This window comes from Epinephelus lanceolatus, chromosome 7 (genome assembly GCF_041903045.1).
Source record: "Epinephelus lanceolatus isolate andai-2023 chromosome 7, ASM4190304v1, whole genome shotgun sequence".
Taxonomy (NCBI): domain Eukaryota; kingdom Metazoa; phylum Chordata; class Actinopteri; order Perciformes; family Serranidae; genus Epinephelus; species Epinephelus lanceolatus.
In genome coordinates this window covers 44442526-44461393 of record NC_135740.1, presented here as the reverse complement: position 1 = coordinate 44461393, position 18868 = coordinate 44442526, and the positions used below count along the sequence as shown (strand labels likewise).

The 18868-nt window shown below is 43.5% G+C and overlaps 1 protein-coding gene across 1 annotated transcript in view; it reads right to left on the bottom strand.

The window, feature by feature from the left end:
* Positions 1–283: 283 nt before the first annotated feature.
* arap3 (ArfGAP with RhoGAP domain, ankyrin repeat and PH domain 3) overlaps positions 284–18868 on the bottom strand; it is a 51099-nt gene continuing 32514 nt past the window's right edge. The window contains exons 11-35 of the mRNA XM_033633467.2: positions 18588–18694; positions 17887–18086; positions 16610–16695; positions 15640–15822; positions 14613–14754; positions 14005–14109; positions 12564–12720; positions 12365–12467; positions 12070–12268; positions 11923–11986; positions 11667–11830; positions 11325–11537; positions 9916–10021; positions 9653–9800; positions 9500–9568; positions 9001–9075; positions 7791–7908; positions 7343–7471; positions 7115–7251; positions 6951–7033; positions 6706–6741; positions 3655–3718; positions 3256–3393; positions 2515–2553; positions 284–1709 (exon numbers count right to left, since the gene is read on the bottom strand). Of these exons, the coding sequence (XP_033489358.2) occupies positions 1224–1709; positions 2515–2553; positions 3256–3393; positions 3655–3718; positions 6706–6741; positions 6951–7033; positions 7115–7251; positions 7343–7471; positions 7791–7908; positions 9001–9075; positions 9500–9568; positions 9653–9800; positions 9916–10021; positions 11325–11537; positions 11667–11830; positions 11923–11986; positions 12070–12268; positions 12365–12467; positions 12564–12720; positions 14005–14109; positions 14613–14754; positions 15640–15822; positions 16610–16695; positions 17887–18086; positions 18588–18694 (3351 nt within the window). The 3' untranslated portion in view covers positions 284–1223. The remainder of the gene's footprint in view (positions 1710–2514; positions 2554–3255; positions 3394–3654; positions 3719–6705; positions 6742–6950; positions 7034–7114; positions 7252–7342; positions 7472–7790; positions 7909–9000; positions 9076–9499; positions 9569–9652; positions 9801–9915; positions 10022–11324; positions 11538–11666; positions 11831–11922; positions 11987–12069; positions 12269–12364; positions 12468–12563; positions 12721–14004; positions 14110–14612; positions 14755–15639; positions 15823–16609; positions 16696–17886; positions 18087–18587; positions 18695–18868) is intronic.

The window sequence follows — 18868 nt, the reverse complement described above, 5'->3', positions numbered from 1 at the left end:
ATATTAAACTGTGTGGACCTTCAATGACTAAGCAGATATCTGGACCCCGTGGCTGCACCAGTTGGGAACCACTGATCTACTGCATGTGTTACACATAGTATAAAGCCTTTTGAGTGTCCAGAGGGAGGTGTGTGAAGTCTCATCAGATTGTGGAGTAAAAAACAGAAGTAAGCTTACCAGACCTCTGCAGCCCGCTGCTCATCTCTGCTGCAGGTCAGAGGCCTCAGGCTACATAAGCTGCTACTGACATAACACACGACAATCGCCCACACAGCTGTCAGAGGGAGAGGTGCACTGTGGGTAATGTAGGCTTTAAGAAGGAAGGAGAATGTGTGCTGCATCGATTTAGATCCTTTTTTCAGTCACAGGTGTGATGATAAATCTACGGAACGCTCCTTTAAATATATACAGACTGTATACAGTTTGTGCTATAATCCAGACGACAGACAACGATGAGCTTGTTATTTGGCATTAAAAGATTACACAGATATGTAATTTAATAATATATAATATAAAATAATAGCTTCAGCTGTTCTTACAGTATCTTTTTAATTCTACTCTTCTGACCTCAGTCTACGACCTGCTCCTCCTCCCATCTACTTCACTTCACTCGTTCTGTCACTCTGACTGTGAGTCAAGTGACCCTTCAGCCAATCACAGTGTCCACTGCTCCTCCGTCTCTGAGTTTTGACTTCCTACGTTCCATCAGAAACCATCAGACTGTGTGAAAGTTTTCAGCTCTGTGTCTCTCAGAGCTGACGGTTTGGTTCCTCACTGGAGGCGGAGCAAGGCACCAACAGCAGCAAGTTGGAGGTGTCTTTGTGAACATCTCCATCAGAGCTCCGAGCTCTCCCGAATCGTCTTTCTTATCTTTTTAAACCAGTTCATCAGGAGGAGATCTGGGAGCTGCAGTGCCAGCAGAATCATCAGGGTAATTCCAAGGCATGATTCATTAATCTGAGGGGACTGATCAAATATTACAGGGTTAAATGAGTCCTTCTCAGTGTCTTTGCTGGTATTATAAAAGTCCTACTGGCTGCTTTTATTCCACTGAAAGTTTCTGTAAAGGGCAGAATGATCGTGGGGGTCACATGCTGCGAGGAGCTCTGGGACAAATGTGCGATTCAGGGTTATAGAAATGAAACTGATTCCTTCCTGACTTCACCAGACTCTGTGGAAACTTTGATAGATTTCACTGAGCTGTGATAAAACCTTATTTCCTCTCAGACATCATACGGCCTCTCCTCCTCCTCTTCCTCCTTCTCCCCCTCCTCCTCCTCCTCCTCCTCCTTGGTCTTCTTGGTGAAAGCAGACGACAGCTCCTGCAGCAGCAGCTCCTGTGATGGAGTACAGACTCCCTGCAGCTGCTGCCTCTTCCTCACTGCAGGCTGCTGAGGGATGTTCAAGTCTTCTCCATCACCTCCTCCGCTGCTGCCTCCGCTCTGCTCCAGACTGTCCACAGAACCGGCACCGGAACACCCCGAGTCGGGGATGATTATGTGGTCCGAGTGCCCGGCTTCCACGGGAATTAGTCTGAGCGGCGGGAGGTCTGGGACTTCCTGGGTCTCGGCAGCGCTGCTGGACAGGAAGCTGGTCTCCAGAGATTTAAGGACCTGCAGGCCAAAGTCCCCGACCTCCTCGTAGAGCGGCTCAGGGAGGTCAGGAGACTCCGAACGCTCCTCGAATGAGTCCTGCTGCACCTTCATGGGCTGCAGATAAACAGATATATAAATATATATACTGGATTGTATATCGATGATGCATCACCTCATTTTCCTCCAGAATAAAATACTAAAAGTACAAAATCAAAATATTAAATTCTCACAATGTACAAAATAAAAATAAAAAATACTCTAAGTACAAAATAAATTAAAAACAAATACACACAAAGTACAAAATAAAAAATACTCAAAGTACAAAATAAAAATAAAAAAATACTCTAAGTACAAAATAAATTAAAAAAATAGTCACAAAGTACAAAATAAAAATGAAAAATACTCATCAACTACAAAATAAAAGTAAAAAAATACTCAAAGTACAAAATAAAAATAAAAAATACTCTAAGTACAAAATAAATAAAAAAAAAAGTCACAAAGTACAAAATAAAAATGAAAAATACTCATCACGTACAAAATAAAAGTAAAAAAATACTCATAAATTACAAAATAAAAGTAAAAAAATACTCACAAAGTACAAAATATAAATTACTCATTAAGAACAAAATGAAAGTATAAAATAAACAAAGTACTAAATTAAAAAAAATACTTAAAAAGTACAAAGTACAAAGAATAAAATACTCACAAAGTATAAAATGAAAATAAAAAATATTCACAAAGTAGAAATTAAAAGTGTAAAATAATCACAAAATAAAAGTCTAAAGTATAAAACACTCAGAAAGCACAAAATGAAAATCTAAAATACTTAAAAATTAAAAGAATAAAATACAAATTAAAAGTAGTAGTAGTGCAAAAAATAAACACAAAACATAAGAAATAAAAAATATTAAATACTCACAAAGTACATGGAGAGCGTCCTTCTGTCGTGTAACTTTCTCTGCAGAGAGAAGAAAATAAAAAGTCTGATGAATAATTTTATGAGTCTTTCTCCAAAGAGAAAAAGAGCTGATTCTTAACTTTTAGTGGAAATATATTTTTAATACTTAACGAACAGTGAACTAGTCTCAGTCATTTTTTCACAGCACTAAGTTAAGATATTTAAATAAAATGAAACATTATTCAGTATCAGCATACCAGCGAAGAACCCTGCAAACAAACTCAGCCTAAAATCTGAAGCACAATTTCACTAATTTTAAAAAGGATTTTCTAGAAACAAAAGCTCCGTCAGCATCATGACACCACAGAAGAAGAAACTCCAGAGCTGGTTCACATTATAAACACACAAAGCGATCACATCCTCCTGGCTATTATATATTTATTCATTTATTTATTTAACTTACACTTTTTTAAAAAAAAATAACTTCTTCAGATTATTGAAAAGTATTTTGTATTATTCAAGATTTAAAAAAAATGTTACTGTCCCCAAAGTGCACACTGTTTTCAGACAGAAGTTCAGCAATATATTTTTGTGACCACCTCTGCCAGACTTCCTATCAGAGCAGAGCAGCGTCCTGGTGACAGTTTGTTTTGTGTTTCTTTTCTGTGACACATTTTCAGTTGAACGGACTCAAAATACAGTCAAAGTATTCTAAACTAGTTTATCCAACTACAGTTAAAGATGTTAAGAACGTCGTCTGACCAGCTTCTGATTGGCCGCCAGCATGCTGTTGTTGCTCTCGTCTCCTCTGATGGGCACGAGCGGCATTGTGCCGAACTTCTGCTTGGAGATATCTGCGGAGGAGTGACGCCTCAGGACTGGAGGACCCGGGTCATCATTCTGAAAGATAAACCAAAGACAAAATGTCAGCAGGAGGAGACGTCCTGCAGAGAGCCGAGGACTCTGGGAGTTTAAAGCATTGTAGTTCTTGTTAGAAGTCTCCTTTCAGACACATCTGCTGGGACGAGGATCAGATTCAGAGCAGCTTCAGTCCCCTGACGGACAAACTGCTCCAACCTCCTTCTGTCTGAATCTGATCCTGAATCAGTTCCTCAGCGTCATGGAAACAGACTGAAACAGCAGCAGGAGAGTCGGTCTGACCTGAGCTTTGAGGAAGCTGGTGATCCAGTCCCACAGTTCAGCCTCAGAGCTGCAGCACAGATACCTAAGAGAAACAAATATACACTGAGGTTAAATCTACTATGAAGCTGGATTACATCTTAATGTTATAAAACCAACATAAATACAAACTCTAAAGTGTTCTGGGATAAATACAGTGAGTCTGTTCCCGTTATAAGATCATCCTGACTTTATAAACATTTATATTAATCATCAAAACTAAATGTAACTTCAACTGTTAAACTCAGGAATCAGGGACTTTACAGGCAAACTATTTCAATTATAAATTGTCAAACTACACTGTGTGCACAATTATTAGGCAAGTTGTATTTATGAGGATTAATTTTATTATTGAACAACTACAGTGCTCTTGGTCAATCCAAAATGTTAATAAACCTCAAACTTGAATATTTAAGAAAGTAAAAGTGAGGTTTTGGCTTTCTTAGGAGAAAATCCATGTGTGCACAATTATTGGACAACTATTAGTGTGCAGAATTATTATGCAACTAAATGAAAAATGAAAATTTTCACATCTCACTTGTTTATTTTCATCTATTAAAGTGAGAATAATAAACAAACAACTCAAAATCTACAAACATACATTTCTGACATTTCAAAAAAAAAATTCAGTGACCAATATAGCCACCCTTCTTTTCAATAATGGTCATAAGCCTTCCATTCATGGAGTCTGTCAGTTTCTTGATCTGTTGACGATCAACTTTTTGTGCAGCAACAACCACAGCCTCCCAGACACTGTTCAGAGAGGTGTACTGTTTTCCTTCCCTGTAAATCTCCCGTTTAAGAAGGGCCCACAAGTTCTCAATAGGGTTTAGGTCAGGTGAGGAAGGGGGCCATGTCATTATTTTTTCATCTTTAAGGCCTTTGCTGGCGAGCCACACAGTGGAGTACTTCGACGCATGCGATAGAGCATTGTCCTGCATAAAAATCATGGTCCTCTTGAAAGATGCAGACTTTTTCCTGTACCACTGCTTGAAGAAAGTGTCTTCTAAAAACTGGCAGTAGGTTTGGGAGTTCATTTTGAGTCCATCTTGAACCCGAAAAGGTCCAACTAGCTCATCTTTAATAATACCAGCCCATACCAGTACCCCACCTCCACCTTGCTGGCGTCTGAGTCGAAGTGGAGCTCTGTGCCCATTACTGATCCAGCCACGGGCCCATCCATCTGGTCCGTCAAGAGTCACTCTCATCTCATCAGTCCATAAAACCTTTGAAAAATCTGTCTTCAGGTATTTCTTGGCCCAGCCTTGACGTTTCAACTTATGTGTCTTGTTCAGTGGTGGTCGGGTTTCAGCCTTCCTTACCTTGGCCATGTCTCTGAGCACTGAACACCTTGTACTTCTGGGCACTCCAGGTAGGTTGCAGTTCTGGAATATCACAGCACTGGAGGATAATGGGTTCCTGGTAGCTTTATGTTTGATTCTTCTCAAATCTTTTGCAGTTAATTTGCGTCTTTTTTTCTCAACACGTTTCTTGCGACACTGTTGACTATTTGTTTGATGGTTCTGTGATCACGCCCCAATATCTTGGCAATTTCAAGAGTACTGCATCCCTCTGAAAGACTTTTTACAATTTTTGTCCTTTCAGAGTCAGTTAAATCTCTTTTTTGGCCCATTTTGCCTGAGGAAGAGAAGCTGCCTAATAATTATGCACACCTTGATATAGGCTGTTGATCTCCTTAGGTCACACCCTCCCTCGTTAGACAAATACACATCACCTGATATGCTTAAATCCAATAAGCATTCAAGTTTATACAGCTTGGAGTTGGAGAATATGCACAAAAATGATGATATGGTCAAAATACTCACTTGCCTAATAATTGTGCACACAGTGTAAATAAATCAGTGATTGCAGTTGAGTCCTGTCTGCACCAGTTTCTGTTTTAAACCAGAAGTCATTCAGAAAAAAGCTGTGGTAAAAGTAACTAACTACACTTAGCAGAATACTGAAGTTAATTTACTTGAGTGTTTTCATTTTATGCTACTTAATACTTGTACTTCACTACAACTTCTAAAACTTTTGTTCATCCATCTATTTTTATCCGCTTATCCAGGGCCGGGTCGCAGGGGCAGCAGCCCAAGCAAAGCACCCCAGACGTCCCTCTCCCCAGAGCTTTCCAGCTCCTCCTGGGGGACCTCAAGGTGTTCCCAGACCAGTTGAGATATATAATCCCTCCAGTGTGTTCTGGGTCTGCCCCGGGGCCTCCTACCAGTGGGACGTGCCCGAAACACCTCAGGATCCTGATCAGATGCCTGAATCATCTCAGCTGACCCCAGCTTGACGCGAAGGAGCAGCGGCTCTCCTTCGAGCTCCCTCCAGATGTCTGAGCTCCTCCCCCTATCTCTCGGCTGAGCCCAGACACCATTCTGAGGAAATTCATTTTGGCTGCTTGTATCTGTGATCTTATTCTTTCGGTCACTACCCAGAGCTCATGACCATAGGTGAGGGTTGGGACATAGATGGACCAATAAATCAAAAGCTTTGCCTTCCGGCTCAGCTCCCTCTTCACCACGACAAGCTGCACCAAACCACCGATCCATCTCACGCTCACATTCTACCCTCACTCGAGAACAAGACCCTGAGATACTTGAACTCCCTCGCTTGCAGCAGTAACTCTCTCCCAATCCAGAGGACCTAATCCACCATTTTCCAGCAGAGAACCATGACCTCAGATTTGGAGGACTCTCATCCTGACCACTTCACACTCGGCTGCACACCACTGCAGTGCATGCTGGAGGTCACGGTGTGATGAAGCCAACAGAACCACATCATCTGCAAAAAGCAGACGTGCAATTCTGAAGTCCCCAAACCGGACCCCTTCCTCCCCCCGGCTGTGCCTTGAGATCCTGTCCATGAAGATCACAAACAGAATCGGCGACATGGGACAACCCTGGCTGAGTCCGACACCCTTTTACTTGAGTAACATTTATGCAGTACTTTTATTTGTAACAGAATATTTCTTTTTACTTAAGTAAATAAGTACTTCAGTCAGTCAATAAGAACATTGATACTTACAGCTGGTGTTTGTCGGACATCACTGTGAATCCCCACCTGCAGATAATATAAATATTCACTTTAAGACACAGATGATTTTATTGACATCGCTGCTGACCTTTGACCCCTGAGAACCCCTCCACAGACATTTCATGATAATCATAGTAATAATAATAATAATAATAGCATTAATACCGTATCTGTAGAACAGAGCATGTCTTTGTGTGTGAGCTGAGCGTTTGGTGTCGAGCTCAGCGTCATGTTACCTGCTCGGAGCTTTCAGTTTCCTGCGGATGCCGATGTAGATCTTCATGGACTTCAGAGACCACTCCTTCTCTGGTTTGATGCTCTGAACAAAGACACAGACCAGTCAGGACACTGGAAGTGCTTATTGGTTGTCAGAGAAAAACCAGTTGTCACTGAGTGTTACCTTCTTGTCTTTGAGCAGCAGCAGTTTGTGGTTTATGATCTGGAACGTTCGCTCCTGGAATTTGTTCCCCTGCAGGAGCTTCGGAGGTTCCTCACGACACTTCAGCAGACCAACCTTCATGATCTCACTCTTATAGGCTGAACAGACAGACAGACAGACAGACAGACAGACACATTTTTTAACACTGTCAGCTCTCTCTGTGTTCAGTGTGTTGTGTGTTGGACCTACAGGTGAGGATGTTGATGCCTTCTCCTTTAGGAACTCTCTTCACCACCAGGTAGGCCGAGCTCGGGTCGGCCATCTTGCACCACTGCAGAGCCTGCTCCAGAACTTTCTCTTTGGGATGTAACGGACGCTCTGACACACAAAGAACAACAACTGTCAGGTAACACATCCCACACACTCTGCACTCAGATCAGGGGCCAGATGGATAAAAATATGTGTGTGCGTACGTGAATGTGTACGTTACTGGGCTTGTAACAATAATAACTTTATTTGTATAGGACACTTCATACAGCAAGTGCAACTCAAAGTGCTTTTTTGGCCAACAGGCAGTGCTTGATCTACTATCTCGAACATACCCTGCTCCAGAGGAGGTAAGGTGTTACCATAGCGATGTATCCCAGTAAGAAGTGAAACACTGTCGTAATCTGAAAACCCAGGATTATTGTCTCACCCAGCTGTCCGTCCTCGATGGCCTCAAACGTCATCCACACGTCTTTGTCTCCGGCCGGGACATTCCTCATAAACAGAACCTGATTGGTCAGCTCCTCAGCACACATGGTGGGAGACACCTGCAGGTCACATCATGTTATAACAGGCTGAAGACGTCCCGCAGTGTCAGGATTATAATGAGCAACGTATCTTACTACGTGTTTCTCCTCACTGACTTGGTCAATCCATGTGAAATTTGGCACAGTGGTAGAGGGTCATGGGAGGATGCCAATGAAGCAATATTACATCAATTGGCCAAAGGGGGGCGCTATAGCAACCGATTAAAATTGCAAACTTTGAATGGGCATATCTCATGCCCCGTATGTCGTAGAGACATGAAACTTTGCACAGAGATGCCTCTCCTCATGAGGAACACATTTGCCTCAAGAACCCATAACTTCCGCTTATATAGATTTTCCGCCATTTTGAATTTTTTGAAAAACACTTCAAATGGATCTCTTCCTAGGAAGTTTGAGCGATCTGCATCTGAAACTGGGTGAACATAATCTAGGGACCAATATCTAAAGTTCCCTCTTGGCAAAAGTTGGAAAACTTACTAAAACTGAGCTTCTATAAGGCAATGAATATTGTGGAGGGCGTGGCTCATCACATAAAGGTGTATAACATCTCAAGGGTTTCACCCATCACCACGCAACTTTGTAGGCATATGACCACACATAATCTGAGGGGACCCCTCCATTATTGACCCCATCAAACAAAATGGGGGCGCTAGAGAGCTCATTTCTTATCTAGGCCTAACTGCCATATGGATTTTTACTAAACTTGGTAGATATGTAGAACAGGACGCCTCAAGGTGACTGGAGAAATTTAACTCTAATTGGCAACTGGGTGGCGCTATAACAACAGAAAAATGATTCAAAATGGCTAAAATGCAACCGATCACTGTGGCTCCCCCTGTGGACCAATGTTTTTGCTTTTCTAATTTTTGGTATCACTAAGTCATGGTATGGTATGCTGTACATAATCACGGAAACTGTCAGTGTGTCATTCTGTCTGTCAGTCATTCTGTCTGTCCCACGTTTTTCTACTCACTGACGTGGTCAATCTATGTGAAACTGCACACAGGCATTGAGGACTGGCATAGGTAGAAGGTGACAAAGCTACCAATGGGTATGGACTAGTCAATACTGATAATCAATATTCAGACTCACCTTGAGAGTGATGCAGCAGTCTGGTATCTTCATCTCCAGATAGACTTCGATGATCAGATCACCGGCCTGAGACAGCTACACACACACACACACACACACACACCAGCTTATTAACAGTGTATTACTAACCTACTAGTGACTTATTACCAAGTTATTATCAACTTACTTCCAATTTTTTAGTGAATTATAAAAACATAATTATCAACTTTTATCAGCTTACTACTTCACTTTCTTACTAACTTATTACCAACTTAATATTAACATATTATTAATCATTAACTGATTACCTTACTAACTTAATAGCTTATTATATTTATTAGGACCTCATTACTGACATTTTTCAGACCAGAATTAAGTAAATTTAGTAACTGAAAGCTGTCGGTCCACCGAACCGATTTTGTGATATTTGTGTATTAAATAATAATGGGTTCTTATATAGAGTGTGCGTGTGTATTTGTGTGTGTGTGTGTGTGTGTGTGTGTTTAGTGAAACAGGATACCTGAGTGTCCTTCCAGGTGGTGATGAGGCTGATTTCCAGCTCGATCTGAGTCTGATGCTCCTCGTCGATCTGAAACAGGGTCAGAAGTTCACTGAGCTCAGTTTTTACAACACAAAGGAAAATGAGTCAACGTCCTCTCTGAGCTGTACTCACATCAAAGACATACAGGTAGTTGTCTATCAGATCCTCTACGATCTTCACCTCGTGCTCTCCTTTCCCGTCAGTCTGGAACAGACTGGGAGCGAACAGCAGCGACAGGTTCTTTGTGCACATCTGGTTCAGATCGGCACACTTCTGGACTCTGACACAGAGGAAGGAAATACAATCATTTAAAAACAACAGCAGCTATTATTACCTCTGCTACTGACAACACCACTGCTGGTACCAGAGCTGCAGGTGTGTCAGTGTGAGCTCACCTGAACAGGTGACTGATGAGAGCGGCCAGAGTGGTCCTGTTGACTCGAGGAAGACTCCGGATGATCTCTTTGTAGCGGTCCAACCTCTGACTCTTCTGAGAGATTTCTGAGGGTAAAAACAGAACAGACTTTAAATGTGGAGATGCTCAATATTAAATGACTCGGATCGAGGCAAAAAGAACTTGATTGGTGCATCTCTAACATCTTCAGTTCCCCATCTTTATTCTCGTCAAAGCCACCAGATTACACTGACAAAACCAGTCATTTTATTTCACAGAACACAGGAGGTTGTGGTCTCGTATTGACTTTTTGTTTGCAGGGTTTTGTTGCATCTGTAGTTTGAGTGTAGATGTCTCCAGCTCTCCGCTGCCTGCGGTGAAACACCACGTGCCGGAGACGACAGCAAAATGCAAGAGGTTCTCACACTGAGCTGAAACAAGTGCTCGTCACTTCAGTAAATGACAAAAATAAACAGTCTCATACAGTGTTTTGCTGTCATTTATGGCGTGTGGAGTTTCTCCACAGAAGGGGAGTGAAGGAGAGATGGAGTGCTGGAGAGTGAATGACATTTGCACTCGTTAAGCCTGATTTATGGTCCTGCGGCGTACCTAGAACGTTGCCATGACGCTGTCGTGAACCCTTCGAACTTCTCCGTCACTCCATTTCGTCGCGGTGCAATTCACCGCCAGAGCAGTAGGGGGCTGCGTTCCTTTCCTGAATGGTTATCGTCGTCTCTAGTTGATTCTTTGTTTAGCTTCCGGCTTCTCCGGTCACAGTGAACAATGGCGACAGAGAGAGAGAGAATCTTGCTGGAGTTGGAGTTGTTGGATGTCGAAGAAAGTATGTTAATACTGCAACATCTACATTGCAACAGAAGATGTTTAAAGACAGCGAGGATGGCGCAATCTGGAAATACGGAACCGGAAATACGTTGCTACCAAGCAAACCAATCACAGCCCTCTCGGTCTGCACTGGGTCTGCGTCGCCTCGACATGTAGTTACATTTTTTGGGAGGTGCACGTCAGGCTACGCCGGGGGCTACGGCGAGCCTCCTGCGTAGCCACGTCGTTGCTTTAACGCAGGACCATAAATCAGGCTTTACTGTGAGTCGCTGTGCATGAACCTTGTCAGTAAAAACACCTGTGCATTAGCTGATAGGGCTCTATATTGTTCAATAACTGCTTTTAACTCTTGTTTTAACTTATTTTTTCTTTTCTTGCTGTTGTAGCACTTTGAGATTTTTCGTTAAATATAAAGTGCGTTACAAATAAAATTTATTATTATTATTATTATTATTATTATTATTATTATTATTATTGTTAAAGACTTGATCGGGTCTAATGCCAATCTTTGAGATCGGATCAGGACATCCCTGACATCAACTCTTTTCTAAGGTAAATTGGACTCACTGGCGGCCCCCTGCCACAGTGGGTGGAGCTCAGCCATGAAGATGGGGTCCTCGATCTCCCTGAAGAACCTCTTTAGGACGTCCGTCACGTCCTCAATGAAGTGGTCTCCGATCCGCAGTTTGACGTTCCGAGCGTCTTTACGAAACTCTTCCATTAGGAGTTTGATTCTGGATTTGGCGCCGTTCTTCCTGTAGATCCCCTCGTGGCCCAGACCTACAGAGAGCATGCCCAGAACGTCACTAACTAAACTAGACCTAAGAGAGGATGAAAAGCTTCGCAGAGCTGCAGCGATGATTCTTTTTGATTTAATGTTCAGATCATGATTTTTTTTTTCTTCCTCACCATACTGAGTGATGAAGGCGATGCAGCTGTCCACGATGATCGGGATGTCATTTCTGCTCAGCTGCTGCTCCCTCAGAGTGTTTCCTTTACCGCCGGCCGCTCGCTGGATGTCAGAGTACCACAGAGAGAAATCTGTGCGGCCGACACCCTGCAGGTGGACGGTCCTGACGGAGAGAAGAAGCAAAACAATGAAGACAAACAAAAATAAATCAAGTTCAAACAATCTGGCGTCCAACAGCGACACTTCTTATCTCACCTTCCTTTTTCTACTAAGACCAGGATGTCTTTCTTCTCGTGGTTCTCGGTCTCAGAGGTGATACCTGCAACACAAACACAGACAGTTTTGTTTAAATCAGACAGGGTGGATCGATCAGACGTGGTGTGTTTGTAGACAAGAACTGACTGAGCTCCTGCAGACGGTTCAGGTTGATGATGTCCTCTGCTGCTCCATCGTTTCGGGGACAGATAAAGAGGTTGGACTTCTGCAGGACGAAGTACGCCTCCTTCCACTGCTGAGGGTCCAACATGGCTCTGTACCGCAGCAGACCGACCCGCTCAAACTCCCGAGTCAGCAGGCAGTGACAGCTGAGGGGGGTCGCAGCCTGGAGGGGACGGACAGGACGGTTAGTAACAACCAAAAACATCACATCTCACAGGACAGTTAAGTAAAACAGGGGGACAGCCTAAGAGTTTCAGACCTTCCCGATGGATTTGGTCCAGCTGTGCAGAGCGTCGGCCGTCTCCAAGCCAAACTGATAAAGTTTCTCTGAAGTCAAATACAACTCGAAGGTGTAACGAAACCTGGAGAGGAGGACAGACACAGAGACAGAGGCTGTGTCTCCATGTGGACATGAAGTTTAACACAGCTGAACGTCAAGTAGAAGATAAAGTGCATACCTGTCGATGAAGCCGTTGTTGTTGTTGGAGGAGTCGGGTCGACTGACGCCCAAACACACGATGTCTTTAACGCTGATCTGCATGCAGGGATCAGCTGATCGGTCTGACTCGTAGAAAAGCAGAGACTGATCCACTGAGCACCAGAACTTCTGGAAGTCTGACGACAAGACGAGGAGACATTTGGGCATATTTTATTTTACAGGTTTTATTAAACTGCTCCTTTTTTCATTACATTTGCATAACTGTAGTTCTGTTAGAGGTGGCAGAGGAGCTGGAGCCTATCCCAGCTGACACTGGGTGAGAGGCAGGGTTCACCCTGGACAGGTCTCCAGACTATCACAGGACTGACACATAGAGACAGACAACCATTCACACTCACATTCACACCTACGGACAATTTAGAGTCACCAATTAACCTGCATGTCTTTGGACTGTGGGAGGAAGCTGGAGCACCTGGAGGAAACCCACACTGACACAGGGAGAACATGCAAACTCTGCACAGATGGGCTCATCCTGGGGTTCAAACCAGGAACCCTCTTGCTGTGAGGCAACAATGCTAACCACTGTACCACTGTGCCGCTCACTAAACTGCTCCTGTATCACTGAAATGTAGAAAGTGTTTATCATATTTTATTTGAGTTAACTGCACATTTTAGAGATGCATGATAGTATCATTACGTTATTGGCAGATAAAAGCTTTAAAATTAAAGATCAGCATCAGCCTGAAATGAACATTTCTGCCAATATAGGTAAGACTAAATTCATGCCCAAACGTTCGATACACACACGGACATGGACAAAGCCTTCTGTCAATACTCTGCTTTCATGTCGTCCATATTTGTACATGGTTTGTTAAAGCTTACAGACACAGATGAAATGGAGCAGTACCTCTGGAAATAATGGAGGCAGTGTAGCGTAGTTCAAGCAAGACGCGACCGCAGGAGACGACAAAGACTTCTTAAGAAATATGGTGAAAAAAATTCTCCATCCACATGTCGCGATGTATTTAATGACCTCACAGACTATCGCCATCGACAACGCTGCCTCCGTTAAAAGGTACATTATTATGACCTCCTCCGCTGTCGCCATGTTTGTTGTTGTCACAGACTTTTGTCTCTGTCCGCATGGAAGTATGTGAGCAGTGACAGTTTTGAAAAGCATTGTATTTTATGTCTTCATCTGACAGCTCGGCATTACGACACAAGAATGCAAACTATTTTACTTGCACTACAGGAGAGATTCCTGTCGTGGATTCCTTCTCTGCAACTAGGTGGGAAGAAAATATGTGTATACATCTGCATGTATGAAAGGTACCAGCATATAGGCAAAAATCTAGTATCCTGTATCCCCCACACATTTTTCTGTCCAATGAAGTTTCTTTGTCCTTTCTTTTTTAACTTTTTTTAACCCCTGCACCACCCCTCTCCCTTCCTCTTCCCACCTTCTCGAGTCTTCCTGGACAGCGTCCCTCTGTGGACGGAGCCGGACTTGTAGAGGAAACCAGAGTGAAGGACAGGCTGCATGATCTCATCGTACACACTGGGATCTGAAGGGAGAACAGAGGAATATTTCAGCCGCAGCATCAAATCAATAAACCACACACACACACACAAAGACACGTGGTTTGATTGTCCAGATAATAGACTTTGTTGTTCATTCTCGTCCTCATCGTAGTTCTGCCTCTGTGCTCACGTGCTGACCTGGTCAGTCAGTAGAATAAATGTCTGTGTCAGTCGGAGTTTCTCTGCTAAGTGAAGCAAACTGTAACGAGATAAAAGCCTCCCTGCAGGAACACAGCTGATAACACAGCAGCTGCATCAAACAGGAGCCACCTCAGCTGACCTGGAGTCTGCCTCCACACACACCACTGACCTTCATAAACCTGAGAGCTCTGTTTTCACAGCATAGAAATAAAACTGTTGTCTCCATGATGTCAGTTTATACTCTGAAAGATGGCCTGAACTCAGATCAGTTACTGTAAATTTTAACATTAAAAGAAGTACAGCTCAGAGACCAGTAGAAACCAACAGAGTACAGTAGAAAACAGACCTGAAGCGATGCAGCGATCCAGGAGCGGATTATGTCGTTGGCAGTCGTTGGAGTCGTCTGCAAGGCGAGCTGACTCCGCCTCCGAGAAAATGTGAGTGACAGTTTTCAGAAGAGTCTGTTCAGAGACGGCCGAGCACAAGACCTGGAGACGAGAGGAGACACAGAGAGACAGACAGTCAGGAAGAGAGACCCACTGTCTGTGAATGCAGCACATGAAGCCGTTCATCAGCTGATTTATTTACATGATTCTCACACTTTTAGTTTTTGTTGCTGAATTCACATGTTGTCGGCCAATAAGAGCCTGAGCTCAGTAAATGTGACAGACGGACAAACAGAGAGCAGACATGTCGGAGTAAAAACACTCAGTCCTTCTTTGAGCCTCCAGCTGCTTTTATCTTTTCTTTCCTTTGTCCCCGCTGACGCCCCAGTGCACTCTGGGAAAAGCTTCCATCCAAATATTATGTGCAGGTTTTAAACAAAAAGTCATCAAAGTCAGATCTCATCAGTGTTTCTGAATATTGTTCAGAAAATAACATTTAAGAGCAGTTTTCCAAAGGTTCACGGCAAACAAGAAATAAGAAGTTAAATGCAGTAAGAGTAAATTTAAATTTGACAACATGAGCACTCAGAGTCACAGAGAGCAGAGCGACATTAAAACCTCTCTGATCCTCACTGACCTCAGGTCAGCTTTTATGTTTTAACTGAAACCCTTGAAGCTACTGGAGCTCTCAGAGACTCACTCTGTTTCTTCAACAAAAAAACCTTCTGTTCTGAACTCAGAGCTGCTGAAGAAAACCTCTCCTGTTGTTATCATTATTATTATTAGTAGTAGTAGTAGCCTGTAATCAAAATCAAGGAATAAATACTGGTGTCCATGTGAGAAAAAAAAAAGGTTTGATGATTTTGGTTCATGTGACTTTCAGGTATTGAAATCTTAAATCTTTTCGTGGTTTGGACTCTGTGTACAGACGGACTGTGGTGTTTCTGCCCCTCTGATGTTGTGTGAGGTAGGAAGTGTCATTCTGACCTTGAGCAGCTCCTCCTGGCTGCTGAACGCTGGGTGGGGGAGTCGATATCGCCCCTCTCTGTATTTCTGGGTGATGAAGTCTCGTCTCTGCTCGGGGGAGGCGTCACGGTCCAACTCCTCCGACACAGACAGCCGAGCCCCCCAGAAGTCATTGGCACGGTCATTCCCCAGCATGATGAACAGCTGGTGCACACAAACAAACAAATAAACAAACAAAAACAGAGTGTTTGATCTGAAAGATGTTGCTCCAGATCTCTTATCATTCTCAGAGGACAAGAGTTACGTATGTAACTACAGTTCTATAAACTCTGGGTGACCACACTGCGCCGAGGCCGGGTGGTTTAGAGTGTAAACTAAAACTGGAACTAAATCAAAACAATATATTTTAAGAAAAACGAAAAATAAACTGAAACTATAGAGCTTGATTAAAAAATAATCTATTTTATCTTTTTTTTTTTTTTTTTTTTTTTTAACTATGCCGTATTACTACGAAAAGAAGGAGACAGCAGGAATGTCCGTCAACTCTCATGACGCTGAACCACAGACATTAAACAGACTTAACATCTCATCTCGCTCTGTTGCAATGGCTTCACAAATAATCCCTACTGTTTTTCACATGCAGTCTGGTCTTGTAGAATCAAATAACTAGAATATAATTTATATACTGTAGTAGATCAAATGCCATGTAACCAGCTATTCAGCTCAGGTCTGATGTTAACCAGCTGGAGTCTGGATTAAACTGCAGGTGACAAGTTTGATCCCCAAATCAAAAGATTTATACATTAAGGCCACTCCTACACAGATCTCCATATTCCTGAAAAATTGAAGCCAAACTAAAAATAGCAAACGCACTCTGACAACAACCTAAAACTGAACTAAAATGAAACCCAAAAATCAAAAATAAAATAAAATCAAAACTAACTGAAATTCTAACTGTTACAAATTTGATTCAGCGCAGTTCTGGTCTCACCTGGACGATCTCGTTGCTCCACACGCTGGTGTCCAGTTTGAGACTCTGAACTTTAGAGACCATCGTCCCCAGACCTCTGTGCTGCCCTGCAAAGACACACACACACACACACACACACACACACACACACACAGGTGAACAAACAGTGGAGGACAGTGTGTCCCTGTAGGCTGAGATGGTCGACATGACAGCTCCCCAAACGTGAAACATCAAATACATTTTTCCCAGAGATGGTTTCTGTCACTTTATGTAGTTCTTCTCACCCTGATATTTGTTCAATGTTTGTGGGATGTGACTTCATTACTGACAGCTGTGTGAGCCAATCAGAGTGCTCACAAACAGTGGCGCTGCTCAAGCTTGGTTGGGCAGTTGTTGATCACTATTGTGCAGACTCTGGCTCCAAATGAGTGTTGGAGGAAGCCGGAGAAAACCCACACAGACACAGGGAGATCAGCTCAACACAGAAGGGCCCCAGCCAGTCGGCAGCGTTAAACCCAAAACCCTCTCGCTGTGAGGCGACCCTGCTAACGACTGCACTGCTGGGCAACCCACGTTTTTTGTTTTCATTCTAAGCAAATTCCTTGTATGTGAAAACTACGTGGCAACAAACCAGATTCTGATTCTGACAAGACGCCTCTCTGTTTGTCACGTCTACACGTCAGGTTCAGTGAAGTTCTGTCATCCACCAGAGGATGACATCACTCACACTGTCCAATGAGTGAGTGACATGTCAGAACATGTTCGGCAGCTTTTTGTTGCTGAAATAAAAACTCTCCATGAATGTGGCAGCGAACATGAACGTGAACGCCAGAGTTCAGTTTCAGGTGAGACAGAAACTTACAGACTGATGATAGGCTGCGGGTGACAGGAGGAACACTGAGACACCTGGATGACAGCATGGTGACACACACACACACACACACACACACACACACACACTCCCCACAATGCAGTTGAACCAGCACAGCGACAGTTTTACCTGCAGTGATTCATGTCTTCACAGGTTGACACACTCAGAGTAGAAGTTGTGAAAGTGTGTGAACAGCATGAACACACTCTGAGTTTACATTATGATCAGGGTGATCAGGGGTTGTGGGAGGATATTAGAGTGTTCCATGTGGTTATTAGGACAGCTGAATGTTGCTCACCAATCACATTAATTAGGCTAATCCAACATCATCAACATCAGAAAGACAAACTTGGATCTGATCTAATCGTACCTCCATAGCTTACTTTATAAAAGTCTACTCTAACTCTTGAGTCTGAGTCCCAGGTACCTGCACAGTTCTTGCAGATGACCACACACAGGTTGATGGAGGCCCAGTCGGGGTTCAGGGCCTTGCAGTCGGCACACATCCTGTTGGATCGGTTGGACCAGATCTTCTCGGCCACCTCGTAGTCCGACAGAGTCTCTGCGATGGCCTCCTGCAGCGCCTCCATCCAGTCCCGCTTGTCCCGCTCCGACTCTGCCGTGAAGCTGAGAAGACGGAGCAGAGGCTTGTTGGCAGGTCGCCACGGCAACGGCATTTTGAAAAGCAGAAACCACACTTTTTTTTTAAGCCTGCTAACTAACTTCAGTTTTGAGTGTTTAGATCGACACAGAATCCGTGCTGGTCCCAGCAGCAGCAGAGTGAAGTGACTTCGATTGTTCTAACAGCAGCTGTGAGTCGACGCGCTGCAGAGCTGCAGGGAATTAACTGTAAGGAGCTTTTTCTCATTCAGTGACCTGGTTTTTGGGACCAAATGGCACAGCCTGGCAGAGGTTGGCAGAGGGGACGAACATTTTGTTCCCAGTTTCATCTACAGAGCTGGAAGCTAAAGATCTGAACATGAAGCATCCCAGAACTGCTCAAAGCTGCTCTGCTGCAGGATGGACACGTCCTCGAAAAATACATTTTTATTATTAAACCTTTTCTCCTCTGAGGTGCAGAAACTGTTTACTGTGTTAGTGACAGAGGGGCCGGTGGTGCAGTGATACCTGAAGGTTTTGTACGGCGTGATGAGGTCGAAGCTCTTGTGTTTCCCGTCTCTGATTGTCGATCCTCGAGCTTCGATCACCGTGATGCCGATTCCGTTACGAAAGCACTGCAGACACACAAGTTAGGGACACACATGAGGAAAGTTCAACAACCTGCACACTGAGCTGCTGCTGTGTTGCTGCTCTTTGGGCTCCTGATGAAACAATAAACAAGTTGGGACAAAGTCACTCAAACTCTTATAAAACCTGTCTGCAGCTGAACTTTACTGCTCCTGTTTGGA